The sequence below is a fragment of the Erpetoichthys calabaricus genome, chromosome 12 (genome assembly GCF_900747795.2).
Source record: "Erpetoichthys calabaricus chromosome 12, fErpCal1.3, whole genome shotgun sequence".
Taxonomy (NCBI): domain Eukaryota; kingdom Metazoa; phylum Chordata; class Cladistia; order Polypteriformes; family Polypteridae; genus Erpetoichthys; species Erpetoichthys calabaricus.
The window spans coordinates 136,600,014-136,613,466 of NC_041405.2; the positions used below are offsets into that span (position 1 = coordinate 136,600,014).

The window sequence follows — 13,453 nt, forward strand, 5'->3', positions numbered from 1 at the left end:
CTTCATAAAATGCGTGTGGGATGATTTGCATGAGACGCTGCTTTAAAAAAAAAATTATAAAAAAAATACGGGATAAATCCCGTCCAGTATTGATTCAAAACGAGATGCGCAATTTCATTCTCAAACGCGGCACCATTCCGTATTTTAAAGGACGGGTGGCAACCCTACAGTGCCAGGTAACCACCCATACAATCACATTGTGATTCAGACTAGGAATGCAATGAATGTAATTACCCCGATCTACATACAAGGCGAAAGTCTTGCAGCATTCAAAGATGATGGTTTGGGATAAGTACACCATACAACATAAAAGAGCTTATGAAGCCTTGAACCGAAAAAAGCAAGATCTCAGAGATCGTAAAAAAAAAAAATAGGAGGTAATGTCGTTTTACTCGCTGTAGATTTTAGTCAAACATTACCAGTTATTCCACGAGGGAGACCAGCAGATCAACTCAACGCGTGTTTAAAATCCATGCTTCTCCCACGCTCGGTTATATGTCGCGTGTTCTCGGGTAGGTGCACCAAAAAATGTATACATTTAAGCATGTAATGGGCAAACAAAAAATGAGGTATACCCGAAGGCACTGCAGTAGTACTTAATGTAACTTTACTTCTTAAATGTTAATGTTTTACTGTTTAATAATTTATACGCTTCTTATATGTTGTTCAAATTCTTTTATCAAAATACCACTGACAGCGCAATGCACGATAACATGGAGTGAATACACCATACGCATCCGCCCACGGCTGCCCTGCTGTGCGCAGATAGGAGTTGATTCTACAATAAAATAAAATAAACATAAAAAGAGTAAAACAATCATCACCCATAGAGCGGATAGTAGACATGACGTACTATATGTGTACCACATTTCAAGTGTATAGGTGAAACAGTTTGCGAGCTACAGGTCATTTAAAATCCTGGACAGACACACAAATTGCCACGGTAGCAAATTACAGAAGAACATTTTACTGTTTAATAATTTATATTTATATGAAATGTGCTTCTTATATATTACTTCATATTCTCATATGATAATGATGTTAATCTTTATATTGATTTCTGTGTTATTAAAACTGCATGTATGTGTGTATATGTATATATATATATATATATATATATATATATATATATATACTAGCAAAATACCCGCGCTTCGCAGCGGAGAAGTAGTGTGTTAAAGAGGTTATGAAAAAAAAAGGAAACATTTTAAAAATAACGTAACATGATTGTCAATGAAAGCCCGTTTCACTCAGTAAGTCTTATGTGTGTGTTTATGTATGTGTGTATATATATGTACATGTGTATATGTAGATATGTATATATATGTATATGTATATAAATGTTTATGTGTGTGTGTATATTATATATATAATATATATATATATATATATATATATATATATATATATATATATATATAAAAAGACAGCAACAGTTATAACAATGACAACACAATTACATTGACAATCATGTTACGTTATTTTTAAAATGTTTCCTTTTTTTTTCATAACCTCTTTAACACACTACTTCTCCGCTGCGAAGCGCGGGTATTTTGCTAGTAGATAGATAAAGTTACTTTAAACAAAGGCATTATCAGCTTCCATGTTCTTCTAACATGCAGCTAGTTGTTGTGCATCAGCCAGGGCAGAAGCAATAACACTAAATCACAGTCCTTAAAACAAGCCCTCAAGTCCTATACCACTAGACACTGTCTCAATGGTTTTGTTTTTATCCACTATTACAGCCCATCACAAATAAAATGGTATCCAAATTGTTTTTTTTATTTTTTTTAATTTTGTTTCTTCACCTAGAATTTCCATCATATTTTCAAGTTCCTAACTCATCATTTGCTTGCTGCCCTTGAGGATCTTCATCTATAAACTTCTGAAAAGAAAGGGTTTACATTATTACATCCGATTTAATCTTAATGTCACATTAAAAATAAGAAGGAATCATTGCTCTCCATTCTCTACTATACTCTCTCTGTCAAAGTATTCATAGCTACCAAATCACAAAGTGCAAAATTTAATTCATCTAAAGACTAAAAATGAGTGGCTGAAAAAATGTGCTAAGTGCACCCCCTCCACCTCGATGCACTGATTATTGTGTGGTTTGTGGTTGCTTGTCAGATGACATTTTGCTCAGTTTCCCATCACCACTCAGGTACCACTTCCCCATATGTGGTATTTAATGGGGACCTCCACAAACAAAGACAAGCGGAGACACTCAGGAGTGGACCATGGAGGGAGCGAACTGGAGCGTCATCATTGCCGTCTGGCTCGGCCTGTCAGGTCAACTGCATGGTTGGTATTCAGGGCAGTAATGAGCATTTTTTAAATTGTGTATCATTTTAAATTTAGAATTTAACCTATGTGGTACTTCTCGACCAGTTCACTTTGTTTTTCTGTTTTCTGCACTTTAAATAGGGTAAGAAGTATTTTTAAAATATGAATAGGTAGATACTGTACATGGTGGTCCAGATCTAACTATGCAACTTTTAATGCAATGCAATGCAATAATTGCATACAGTAGTTAGATCTGGACCACCCTATATATAAATGTTATATTTATATCTTTATATTCCATTTTGGCATTTTATACTCTCTTCATTAATCGAGAGTGACTTGAGATGAGTCTCTCAAGAAAGCATTGGGCACAATGCAGGAGGCAACTCTGGGCAGGGTGCAGTACATGGTGTACATGGTGAGGAAGGCAAGCTCTATTGTTGGCATGGAGCTGGACAGTTTAACATCTGTGGCAGAGCGAAGGGTGCTCAGCAGGCTCCTATCAATTATGGAGAATCCACTGCATCTACTTAATAGTATCATCTCCAGGCAGAAGAGCAGCTTCAGTGACAGACTGCTGTCACTGTCCTGCTCCACTGACAGATTGAGGAGATCGTTTCTCCCCCAAACTATGCGACTCTTTAATTCCACCCGGGGGGGGGTAAACATTATACATAGTTATTGTCTGTTTTTCACCTGCATTATTATCATTCTTTAATTTAATATTATTTATTGTATCAGTATGCTGCTGCTGAAGAATGTGAATTTCCCATTGGGATTAATAAAGTATCTATCTATCTGTCTATCTATCTATCTATCTATCTATCTATCTATCTATCTATCTATCTATCTATCTATCTATCTATCTATCTATCTATCTATCTATCTATCTATCTATCTATCTATCTATCTATCTATCTATCTATCTATCTATCTATCTATCTATCTACATTATGTGGTGATTTTTCTGTTCAAATCAGACTTGTTTTAATTCCATTTAAAGGAACGTTTGGTGAGGCTGTCAAAAATTTGCCATTGAGTTAATTTCAGATTCAAAAGTTAGAGAAAAGCTGAAGTGAGCATAGTGTTAGAAATATGTATCTCTGGGTGTCTATGAAAATATCAAAATTGATTTTCATGTCTTAAAATTACTATTTACATTGGAAAATTATACATTTTTGTATTGTGTAGAGGTCCTGGATGGAAACATCTCAGCAAAAATAGAACATTTTAGAACAAGTGGTTTACGAGATATCTGCTCTGAATGCCGAGACCAAAGTACAATGATAACTTCAGAAAAAAAATTGTCCAGGCTTTTTCAGTCATGTTTACCTTGTTGTGGGCTTCAGGCTTAATGGTTTTGGTCCAGTTTGGTCCCGCACTTATCCCCATTTTCTACTAAATGAAGTTTGTTCAATGATAACTGTCATAGAAATTGTTTAATTCATCTAGGATTTTTGCAGTCTGCTCCATTTATTCGTTGCACAAGTACTTTTTGAGATGTATAATTAATTTAAATATTCATGTGTACACATACGAAGGCCCACACATACACTATGTGAGTATCTAGGGAGCTTGCTTACTTCATTTGTCCCAATGTCTTCAGTTTCAAATTACGTTGTTCAATTGATTCAACTTCCTATTCATTTTCTAATGCATTCATTTATATACATAATAAATATTATAAAAGTTAATGCATTTGATTCTGTAGTATTGCCCAGTGCAGTCAGTTGTATTGTATTGAAAAATTTTCCGCTCAATGATTTCCTGCAATATCACCTAAGTGAAATTTACATTGAGGTGCTGTATGGACCACTAGTATAAGTTGACCCATTCTCATTTAGCATGGAAGTGTCTGCCTAAAGCTTTAAATGTCTTCAGTTCCAGTCCTGCATTAACATGTTTTGCCTGTGGTGAAATTCTCTGCATACTCCAGTGTTCTTCCCACATTCCCAGAAATGTACATATTAGAACAGTAGAACAATCTAGATGAGAACAGGCCATTCAGTCCAACAGAGCTTGCCAGTCCTTCTAAAATAACATCAAATCGGGTTTTGAAGAATCCTGAAGTCCTCCCGTCTACCACGCTACTTGGTGGTTTATTCCAAATGTCTGTGGTAAAGAAAAACCTAATGTTTGTGTGAAATTTACCCTTAAGTTTCCAACTGTGTTCCCGTGTTGTTGTTGAACTCATTTTAAAATTGCAGTCTCAATCCACTGGACTAATTCCCTTCATAATTTTAAACACTTCAGTCAAATCTTCTTGCAATCTCCTTTTGCTTAAACTGTAAAGGCTCAGCTCTTGCAATCTTTCCTCATAATTCATCCTATGTAGCCCTGGAATCAGCCCTGCTGCTCTTATCTGGACCATTTCTAGTGCTGCTGTGTCCTTTTTGTAGCCTGGAAACCAAACCTGCACACAGGACTCCAGATGAGGCCTCACCAGTGTGTTATAAAGCCTGAGCAGAATCTCTTTGGACGTGTGCTCCACACAGCAGGGCAAAACATAATCTCACATTCTGTGAGCCTTCTTAATGGCTTCTAAACACTATCTGGCAGTTGATCACGTAGAGCCCATGGCTCTTAAATCCTTCTCATCAGGTGTACTATCAATTTTCAGATCTTCCATTGCATAATCAAATCTAACATATATATATAATGGCTTCTGAACACCGTTTGACAGTTGGCAGTGATGAGTCCACTATGACTCCTAAATCATTTTCATAAGGTGTACTCTCAATTTTCCTACTTCCCATTGTGTAGTCAAACCTAACATTTGTACTTCCTACCTGTAACACTTTACATTTAACATTAAATTTCATCTGCCAGAATCTGCCTAAGCCTGTATGCTGTCCAGGTCCCTCTGTGATGATTCAATGGATTCAAGATTATCTGCCAATCCACTGATCTTAGTATCACCTGCAAACTTAACCAACTTGCTATTTATACTCCTATCCAAATCATTTATATATATTAAAATAGCAGTGGCCCTAGCACTGACTCCTGTTTACACCACTGTTAACGTTTTTAGGTTGATTTTCTTCTAAATTTGCCCAGGGTGTGAACAATTCAGAACTGTGATGGACTATCTGTTATGCCTGTTCTGAAAGTGGTTAAAGATTTGGACTTCAAACCCTGAGGTTGTGGGTGCAGATCCCACCACTGACACTATGTGGCCTTGAGCCTTGAGCAAGTCACTTCAGCTGTCTCTGCACCAATTGGAAAAATAAAAACAAATGTAACTAATTGTATCTCAAATGTTATAAGTTGCTTTGGATAATGGTTTGGATAAAATGTGAAAATGTCCAAAAAACCTGCCATTCAGATAACCATTACTTTTTCTTTTTCCCCAAAATGGCTGCCCTCAGGTGTGGCACTCTGTGTTAAGAGAGCACTGCTCTGATGTTAAAAGTACTAAACTAAATCTGTGGTTTTTTTACAGAAATAAAACAAAAGACCTTTTTCTTGAGAACTTAGCATGAAATTAAAACAATAGGTCAAATTATCTAAGTAGTGAAAGTTGTTTTTCTAAACCAAACGACTTAACCATAATTGTTGCAAGGAAAAAATTGCAAAGTGTTAATCAACAAAATTAAACAATACAACCAGCATTAAAATAAAGCTCCATATTTGAACTTTCAAAATGTAAAATTTTCATGCACTGAAAAACAAAATAATTCAAAGCACAAAAATTTTTTGAAATCATCAAGATGGGTTTCTCAGCACTGGTTTTCTACTGTGCTTGATGCTATTGGGATAGGCTCCTTACCCCCACACCTCTGGTTTGGAATAAACAGCATTGAGAATGTTACGTTATCCAATCTTTTCATCTGCCCATTATGTAACCCAATGGGGCACTCAGTCCCAGGTAAATAAAGCTGTCAAGGTAACCGCAGACTGAGATATCCGCATTTTGGAAGATTTTGAAATTAAGGAAAGTAATAAGAGAAAATGTACTAAGCATGCAGTTAATGATGATGGCTTGCACACTTCAGTATGAACAGCTGAAAGAGACCAATGGAAAAACACTGGTGGTCACCTTAGGTAAGATCGTCATGACTGTTTTATTTCAGCTGGATTCATTCATGTATTTTTCATCTGTTAACAGAAGTTCAAATTTGATTCAGGATGTTCTCTCTGATTTAAAGTTGTTTTTTTGGATTTTGTCCCTGAACAGCCAATCAGGTAAATACACATTTTAAGGACACCCAATTCCTCCACTCTACTCCTGTTGTTTGAATTCCCCAGACTCTTGTAGAAGTGTCCTAATCGATTAGAATTCTACAGTTCAAAACCATTCTCTATGCAGAGTGTAGTTTAATTCATTTGCTCTTCTTATATATAAACGTCTATGCGTGGAAGTGTGTATGTATGTGTCTGTCTGTCCGGCCCGGAAATGCGAGGCTACAGCAATGAAGCTCAAAGAGCCGACAAGACAGCCCCAAGTTAATGAGTCGGAACAAGAAAGAAGTACGAGGAGACACCATAAAGCTCAAAGAGACGGTAAGGCGGCCTCAAGTTAACGAGTCGGAACAAGAAAGAAGTACGAGGCTACAGCACGAAGCAGAAAGAGCCAGCAAGGCAGCCCCATTTAACAAGTCGGAGACAAACACGCTTAGCAGCTGATAGACAAGGGGGACAAGCAAAACAAAACCGCCGACTCTGCATTTCAATTTTTTTCCGACGATTTCAATAGTTTCTAGGAGCCCAGTCTTTCTACAGCATGGGCTTACACAGCTATACTTTATAACAAGTTAAATATACTTCGTGTATAAACTACAGTAAATAACTAACAATTATGATTTCAGATAGTATAGAGATAGATAAATTATTAATTACAACACATGTAGGGTATTTCAGTGTTGTAGGAGCTGAAGTCTGCCCTGGGAGTATTGGGCTCAAGGCAGGATTCACCCCGGGATTCTGGGCCATTCTGTCAACTGTAGAAATGAAACAGTGCCTTCTTCTCTTTATCATTTATCTTGTTTGTAATTTTGTGTTATATTTTTATTATAACACAAGTTTAAATTTATATTATGACCTTGGGTTATAAGCTGAAATGCTCCTTTTAACAACATTTGAAATACCAGTCACTTGAAACATTGCCAGGGCTCCTTAGACCTTACCCCATTTCTCCTATGTGTGATTCTAGGAGTCTTTGCATACAAGATCATTGATGGCCAAGAAGCTGTTCCACACAGCCGGCCCTACATGGCTTTTTTACGGATACGAACAATCAGAGGCAATTATACTTGTGGAGGAGCACTGATTGATCCCAACTTTGTTCTGACTGCTGCCCACTGCAGTGGCGGGTAAGTTTTGTCAGAAGCTGGTGCTCTTGTCAGCTCGTTTAATGAAATGCCTTTTTTATTTGATTATTAAGTCTTGGGGTTGAATGGGGAAAAATATTGGAAACCTAAAGAGTCTACTTCTGACTGACAGCAGTGGGGATACTCCATCTGAAAGTGAGGAAGTGGCAGCTCCTCAAGAGGCACATGGGTTTGGAAGAGGTAAAGCAAGGAGAAAGTTTTTTGAGAAGCCATTCCAGAGTGCTCAAGAAGTCTGAATGAGGACAGGTGGGCTGGCTGATGAGTGGGGTGACAGAAAGGTGTGTGGGAGTGTTGGTGACTCTTATAACTCTGTAGCATTTTGGATTAAGTTCTTGATTTTTGCTTAAAGAACTTAGAATTGGGCTAATCACTATGTTAATCTCTTGAGTTAGACACCTGAGCACTCAATTTTTCAATCTTAAAATAAAAATAATTAGGACCCTGCACTAGAAAAAAAAAAAGCCAAAACTGGGTGGTCACTCCTTACATCCTCTTACCCTTTTGAAGGGAATTCACTTGTTGTCTGTACTTTACGTTGACCTCCATTTTTTTTGTTCACAATGTCTTATGTATTAGGATTGCTGATTCCTTCAGGATCAATAAACTTGCTTTGTGTTGTGCCTGAAAAGTACAGTAATCCCTCCTCCATCACGGGGGTTGCGTTCCAGAGCCACCCGCGAAATAAGAAAATCCGCAAAGTAGAAACCATATGTTTATATGGTTATTTTTATATTGTCATGCTTGGGTCACAGATTTGCGCAGAAACACAGGAGGTTGTAGAGAGACAGGAACGTTATTCAAACACTGCAAACAAACATTTGTCTCTTTTTCAAAAGTTTAAACTGTGCTCCATGACAAGACAGAGATGACAGTTCTGTCTCACAATTAAAAGAATGCAAACATATCTTCCTCTTCAAAGGAGTGTGCATCAGGAGAGAGAGAGAGAGAGAGAACAAAGCAAGCAGTCAAAAATCAATAGGGCTGTTTGGCTTTTAAGTATGCGAAGCACCGCCGGTACAAAGCTGTTGAAGGCGGCAGCTCACACCCCCTCCGTCAGGAGCAGACAAAGAGAGAGAGAGAAACAAACTGAAAAATCAATACGTGCCCTTTGAGCTTTTAAGTATGTGAAGCACCGTGCAGCATGTCGCTTCACGAAGCAGCTGCACACAGAAGGTAGCAACGTGAAGATAATCTTTCAGCATTTTTAGACGAGCGTCCGTATCGTCTAGGTGTGCGAACAGCCCCCCTGCTCACACCCCCTACGTCAGGATCAGAGAAAGTCAGCGCAAGAGAGAGAGAAAAGTACGTTGGGTAGCTTCTCAGCCATCTGCCAATAGCGTCCCTTGTATGAAATCAACTGGGCAAACCAACTGAGGAAGCATGTACCAGAAATTAAAAGACCCATTGTCCTCAGAAATCCACGAACCAGCAAAAAATCTGCGATATATATTTAAATATGCTTACATATAAAATCCGCGATAGAGTGAAGCCGCGAAAGGCGAAGCGCGATATAGCGAGGGATCACTGTATTTGCTTTTTCTTAATTTCTAGCTTTATTGCAATTGACCCTGCATGTTTTCCGTTCTTTAACCAAAATCTAATATTATCTAACAAAGGTGAAAAACACACACACACACACACACATTTCAATTATCATGTGAACAAAACTATCCAACACCAAGTGAAACTGTGGAAAAGTAACTGCCCCCTTATACTTACACTCAGCTCCTCCCTGGCAAGGTAGGGTTGAATACTTTTAACCAATAAATTTATGAACAGAAGTGTGTCAAGAAACGCTACATGGGCCCCTTTATATCAATGACAATACACCTCAGTGGGACTGCTCTCTTATCTTGAGCCAAATCAGAAGTTTCTTCTAATCTTTGTAGTTCTTTCCGTGTACTTGTGGGATTTGTTTTTGTTTTTTGTACCTCAAAATTTCTTGAGCTAATTTTCTTCATGAGACAACTGAAGCACTATCTACTGTGCCTATCTATTATATAGTGCCTTTATAATTAGACTATAAAATCCTTAGCCTCATTTTAGGCCTGTGTAGGACAGAGGCGTAGCTAGGGTTTTCAGCGCCCGGGGACAACTGAAGATTTCCTGCCCCCTCCTGTTTGCCAAAATGCAATGGGGAAGGGAAAGAAACATCAATTTGGCGCCCCGCTGGATGCTGCGCCTGGGGACAGATGTTCCCCCTTGTCCCCCCACTAGCTACACCACTGGTGTAGGATAGAGCCTGCCATTGAAATGTGTGGAGCTAGGCTGCTCAGGGAGACACCTCTCTCTAACACACTTGTCCTGGCTCAGCATGAAACAGATAACTAATTTCTGAGACAACCCAGGAGATGTGTGCAAAAGGCAAATGAAGCAACCAAAACCCAGATGAGAGACAAGAATCAAAGTCAAAAATCAGACAAGAAGTCAAAACCAGGCAAGACATGTAGATCAATAGCAATGACAGGGTTTTTCATTTTAAGTTTAAAGGATTTATCTGCAGATGGGATAAAACTTGGTGCAAATGCTAACCTTTTATCCCATTGTGTTAATGAACCTGAGGTCTTGACACCAGAGACCACGCTCCTAGAAACACAGGATGTGTCCCTTATGACAGTTATGTAAAATGGCATCTAATACAGAAAAAGCAAGAAGACACTAAAATTCAGCCCTGATCATGATGACAGTAGTGTTGAATACTTTTAGTCAATACATTGTTGAACAGAAGTGTTTTAAGAACCACTACTGGGGCTCCTTCATACCAACAACAATTTCCCTTTATGGTTCCTTAATTAGACAACTTTCTAATACTTAGCCAAGTCACAAGTTTCTTCTTCTTTTTGTAGTTCATTTTGTGTATTTGTAAGTGATTGTTTTTTTTAGCATTTCATAATTTCTTGTGCTTCCGCAAAAGCTACAGTACTATCTATCTATCTATCTATCTATCTATCTATCTATCTATCTATCTATCTATCTATCTATCTATCTATCTATCTATCTATCTATCTATCTATCTATCTATCTATGTATTATATAGTGCCTTTAAAATCTGATGCTTAACAAAACAATATTCTTGATAGAAACCCACAGTAATGATCTTTACTCAGCTCACACTTTATCTAAAAAAAGTTCACATCTGGTTGAAATTGAAGCCTCTCCTACGCTCTTTTGGTCATTTGTTGTCCCAAGTCAAGTCTTACTTCTGTCTTCCAAAGCACATGCCTTCTTTCTGAATGAGCGTCCTACTGGGCACTGTGGGCAGACTGCAGACTTCCCACCCCTGTACTCCTCCGTCACCTTTCTTTTGCTGCTTTCTTGTGCACAGGACAATCACAGTGTACCTTGGACTCCACGACCGATCCAAAGCTGAGTTGACAGAGCAGGTGCTGCAGGTGGAGAAGGAGATCCCACATGAAGAGTATAATGAGATCACCGACAGGAATGACATCATGCTCCTAAAGGTGAGCAACCCAGAGAGACTAGAAATCTAACACTTTGCTACCCTATGTGTAAAAATTTTTAGATAAACAGGGATGACCAAAAGCAGTTTAGGCAACACTTGACACAGTAGTGAACTGAGACTACAAGTAGGAAGCCCTAAAATTGGTGTGAGAGCCAGTGGTCGGCAGGAGTGAGACAGATGACTATAAAGCATGGCTAAGGTCTTTAAAAACTGCCTTTCTAAGACAGCATCCTGAACAGAATGGACTTGTGTGTCATTAACATTGTGTGCCACCTTTATCACCATCTGTAGTGCTTTACATCTCGGAGCTCAGCTGGCATCATATCGTGTTTAGAATGTTATATGGCCAGTTGACAATGTACCCCACTGTGCACATGCAGAAGTTGGCAAGCTTTGATGGAGACACCCAGGTTTGGTGCACAAATGTGAGAAAGTTAAAGGGTTGGTGAGTCTTCTTGACAATAATCGAGATGGGCTGGGCATGCTTTCAAGTTATTGGTGATGGTGATTCTAAGAAATGAAAAGGTGCTGATGCTCTCCAAATAATCCTCTCTAATGTAGATGTAGATGTGAGTGTAGCCTGCCTCACGTGGTCTGTGACCAGCCCCTTGGTTTTGCTGACATTAAGTATCAGATTGTTGTCCTGGCACCTCTGAGTTGGCAGTTAGACCTCTTCTCTATAAGCTGTCTCATCATTGTTGATGATCAGGCCAATAATGGTGACTACTTTTGAACACTCACGGCACAGTCCAGCTCCAGATGCAGAAGAAGGTGAAAACTGAGATCCAAATGAACTGCTTCCTGTGCACAACATTAAGTTTTGTCCTACCGTGATGCAGGGTATGTGAAGATTTGGTAGCAATCCACAAATGTAGACATTTTTAATCAATGCAAAAAGATGAAAGGGTTAAAAAGGGGAGATGGGGCAGGCTGCACAAGATTGGAGGGGTGTACGAGGAACTGAAAAGGTGCAAAAGTGTGAAAGTCACCAAACACCAGAGTGGAAGTGGGGCGTTCGCCACGGCCATAACAATAGTGAAGCAGCCATTACAGATGTAAACAGTTTGAGCTTATTTATTTTCTTACTGTCACATTACTTAAAGACACTATTGCTTTTATATCTATATTGTAACCTTTAAAAAGAATAAGCATTTCTACTTTTTATTATTTCTACAGTATTATTATTATTATTATCATTGTTTGTTGTTGCTGTTGCAGTACATGGTCATCTAAATTTCTGCTTTACATCACTTCCTGTCTGACTGACCACAGCCCTTGTTCAAAGTGACACCATTCGCATTTCTTTATAGTGATCACAGACCAGACTGACTGTGCCTTCTCTTTTCTTTATTTGTCACAGCTTGAGCGCAGTGTCACTCTGTCACCTGGCGTGCAGATCATTGGCATTCCAAGGAAAAGATCTTCCACCCTAGATGGGACCAGCTGCTCTGTGGCAGGATGGGGCACAACTGATAACAATGGGCCCTCCAGCATGAAGCTGATGGAAGTGAATGTAACCATTCAGGATGTTAACACGTGTACAGCTGCCAAAATCAATGACCTAAAAGAAACTGTGATCTGTGCAAGAGGTGATGGCATCAAGGGGACCTGCTCTGTAAGTGTGACTTTATGACTTGGTTGGTGTTGCTAATTCAAAAGTAAAGAAAGCAGTACAGGATGATCAACAGGTATCAATGATGACATACTTAATGAAAACCCACCATATTCTTTTTCAGGGCGACTCTGGGGGTCCACTGGTCTGTTCTGTCAAAGGGAGACAACCAAAAGCAGTTGGCATTGTGTCTTTCCACCTGGCTAACAATAAACGGTGCAAAGATCCTAACCGTGATAACGTCTACACAAAGGTATCTGCCTTCCGGGACTGGATTGACAGGAACATCAAGGCCAACTCTCCTGCTTGATCACACACTGTCTGATACTAGCAGAAGACCACCATGCTTGCATTGTGTTCCTGTGCACTCATCTGGCCTTCTCGCTCCAGAAATGGAGAGGTTGCAGAGTGCAGGGTGGCCATATCATTTTCCCCAATTAGCCCCACCTATCAATGTAACCGCTTGCCTGCTTCAATAAAACCTTCTTTCATAAAATGGCTGGATCTCTGTCTTGTGGTGGCAGGCTCAGGTTCTTCATTAAGGTCCTATTTAGGGTTGCCAGATTAGAAAATTAGAAATACGGGACACTCTTAAAATCTCTCCTTATATTACTATATAAATAAATTTATACATGACCCCTACACACCCAGACCAATATATTATATAAAAGTGGAGACGTAAGTTAAAAACATAAAGCAAGGATTTTAATGGGTTATGAGGAAAACAAAAGTAAAGCCATTTGAAAATTAGGTAATACAAGC

The 13,453-nt window shown here is 38.8% G+C and overlaps 1 protein-coding gene across 1 annotated transcript; it reads left to right on the top strand.

Moving 5' to 3' along the window:
* The first annotated feature begins 2,202 nt into the window (after positions 1-2,202).
* On the top strand, positions 2,203-13,019 carry LOC114663168 (mast cell protease 1A-like). Its single transcript, XM_028816919.2, has 5 exons — positions 2,203-2,304; positions 7,439-7,598; positions 10,942-11,077; positions 12,440-12,694; positions 12,816-13,019. Exons 1-5 carry the CDS (start codon positions 2,241-2,243, stop codon positions 12,999-13,001), a joined length of 801 nt encoding a protein of 266 aa, XP_028672752.2. The 5' UTR covers positions 2,203-2,240; the 3' UTR covers positions 13,002-13,019.
* Positions 13,020-13,453: the final 434 nt, after the last annotated feature.

Coding starts and splice junctions, on each gene's coding strand:
- LOC114663168 (XM_028816919.2), top strand. CDS start 2,241: ATGGAGGGAGCGAACTGGAGCGTCATCATTGCCGTCTGGCTCGGCCTG. Junction 11,078..12,439: donor ATGACATCATGCTCCTAAAG/GTGAGCAACCCA, acceptor TATTTGTCACAG/CTTGAGCGCAGTGTCACTCT. Junction 12,695..12,815: donor GCATCAAGGGGACCTGCTCT/GTAAGTGTGACT, acceptor ATTCTTTTTCAG/GGCGACTCTGGGGGTCCACT.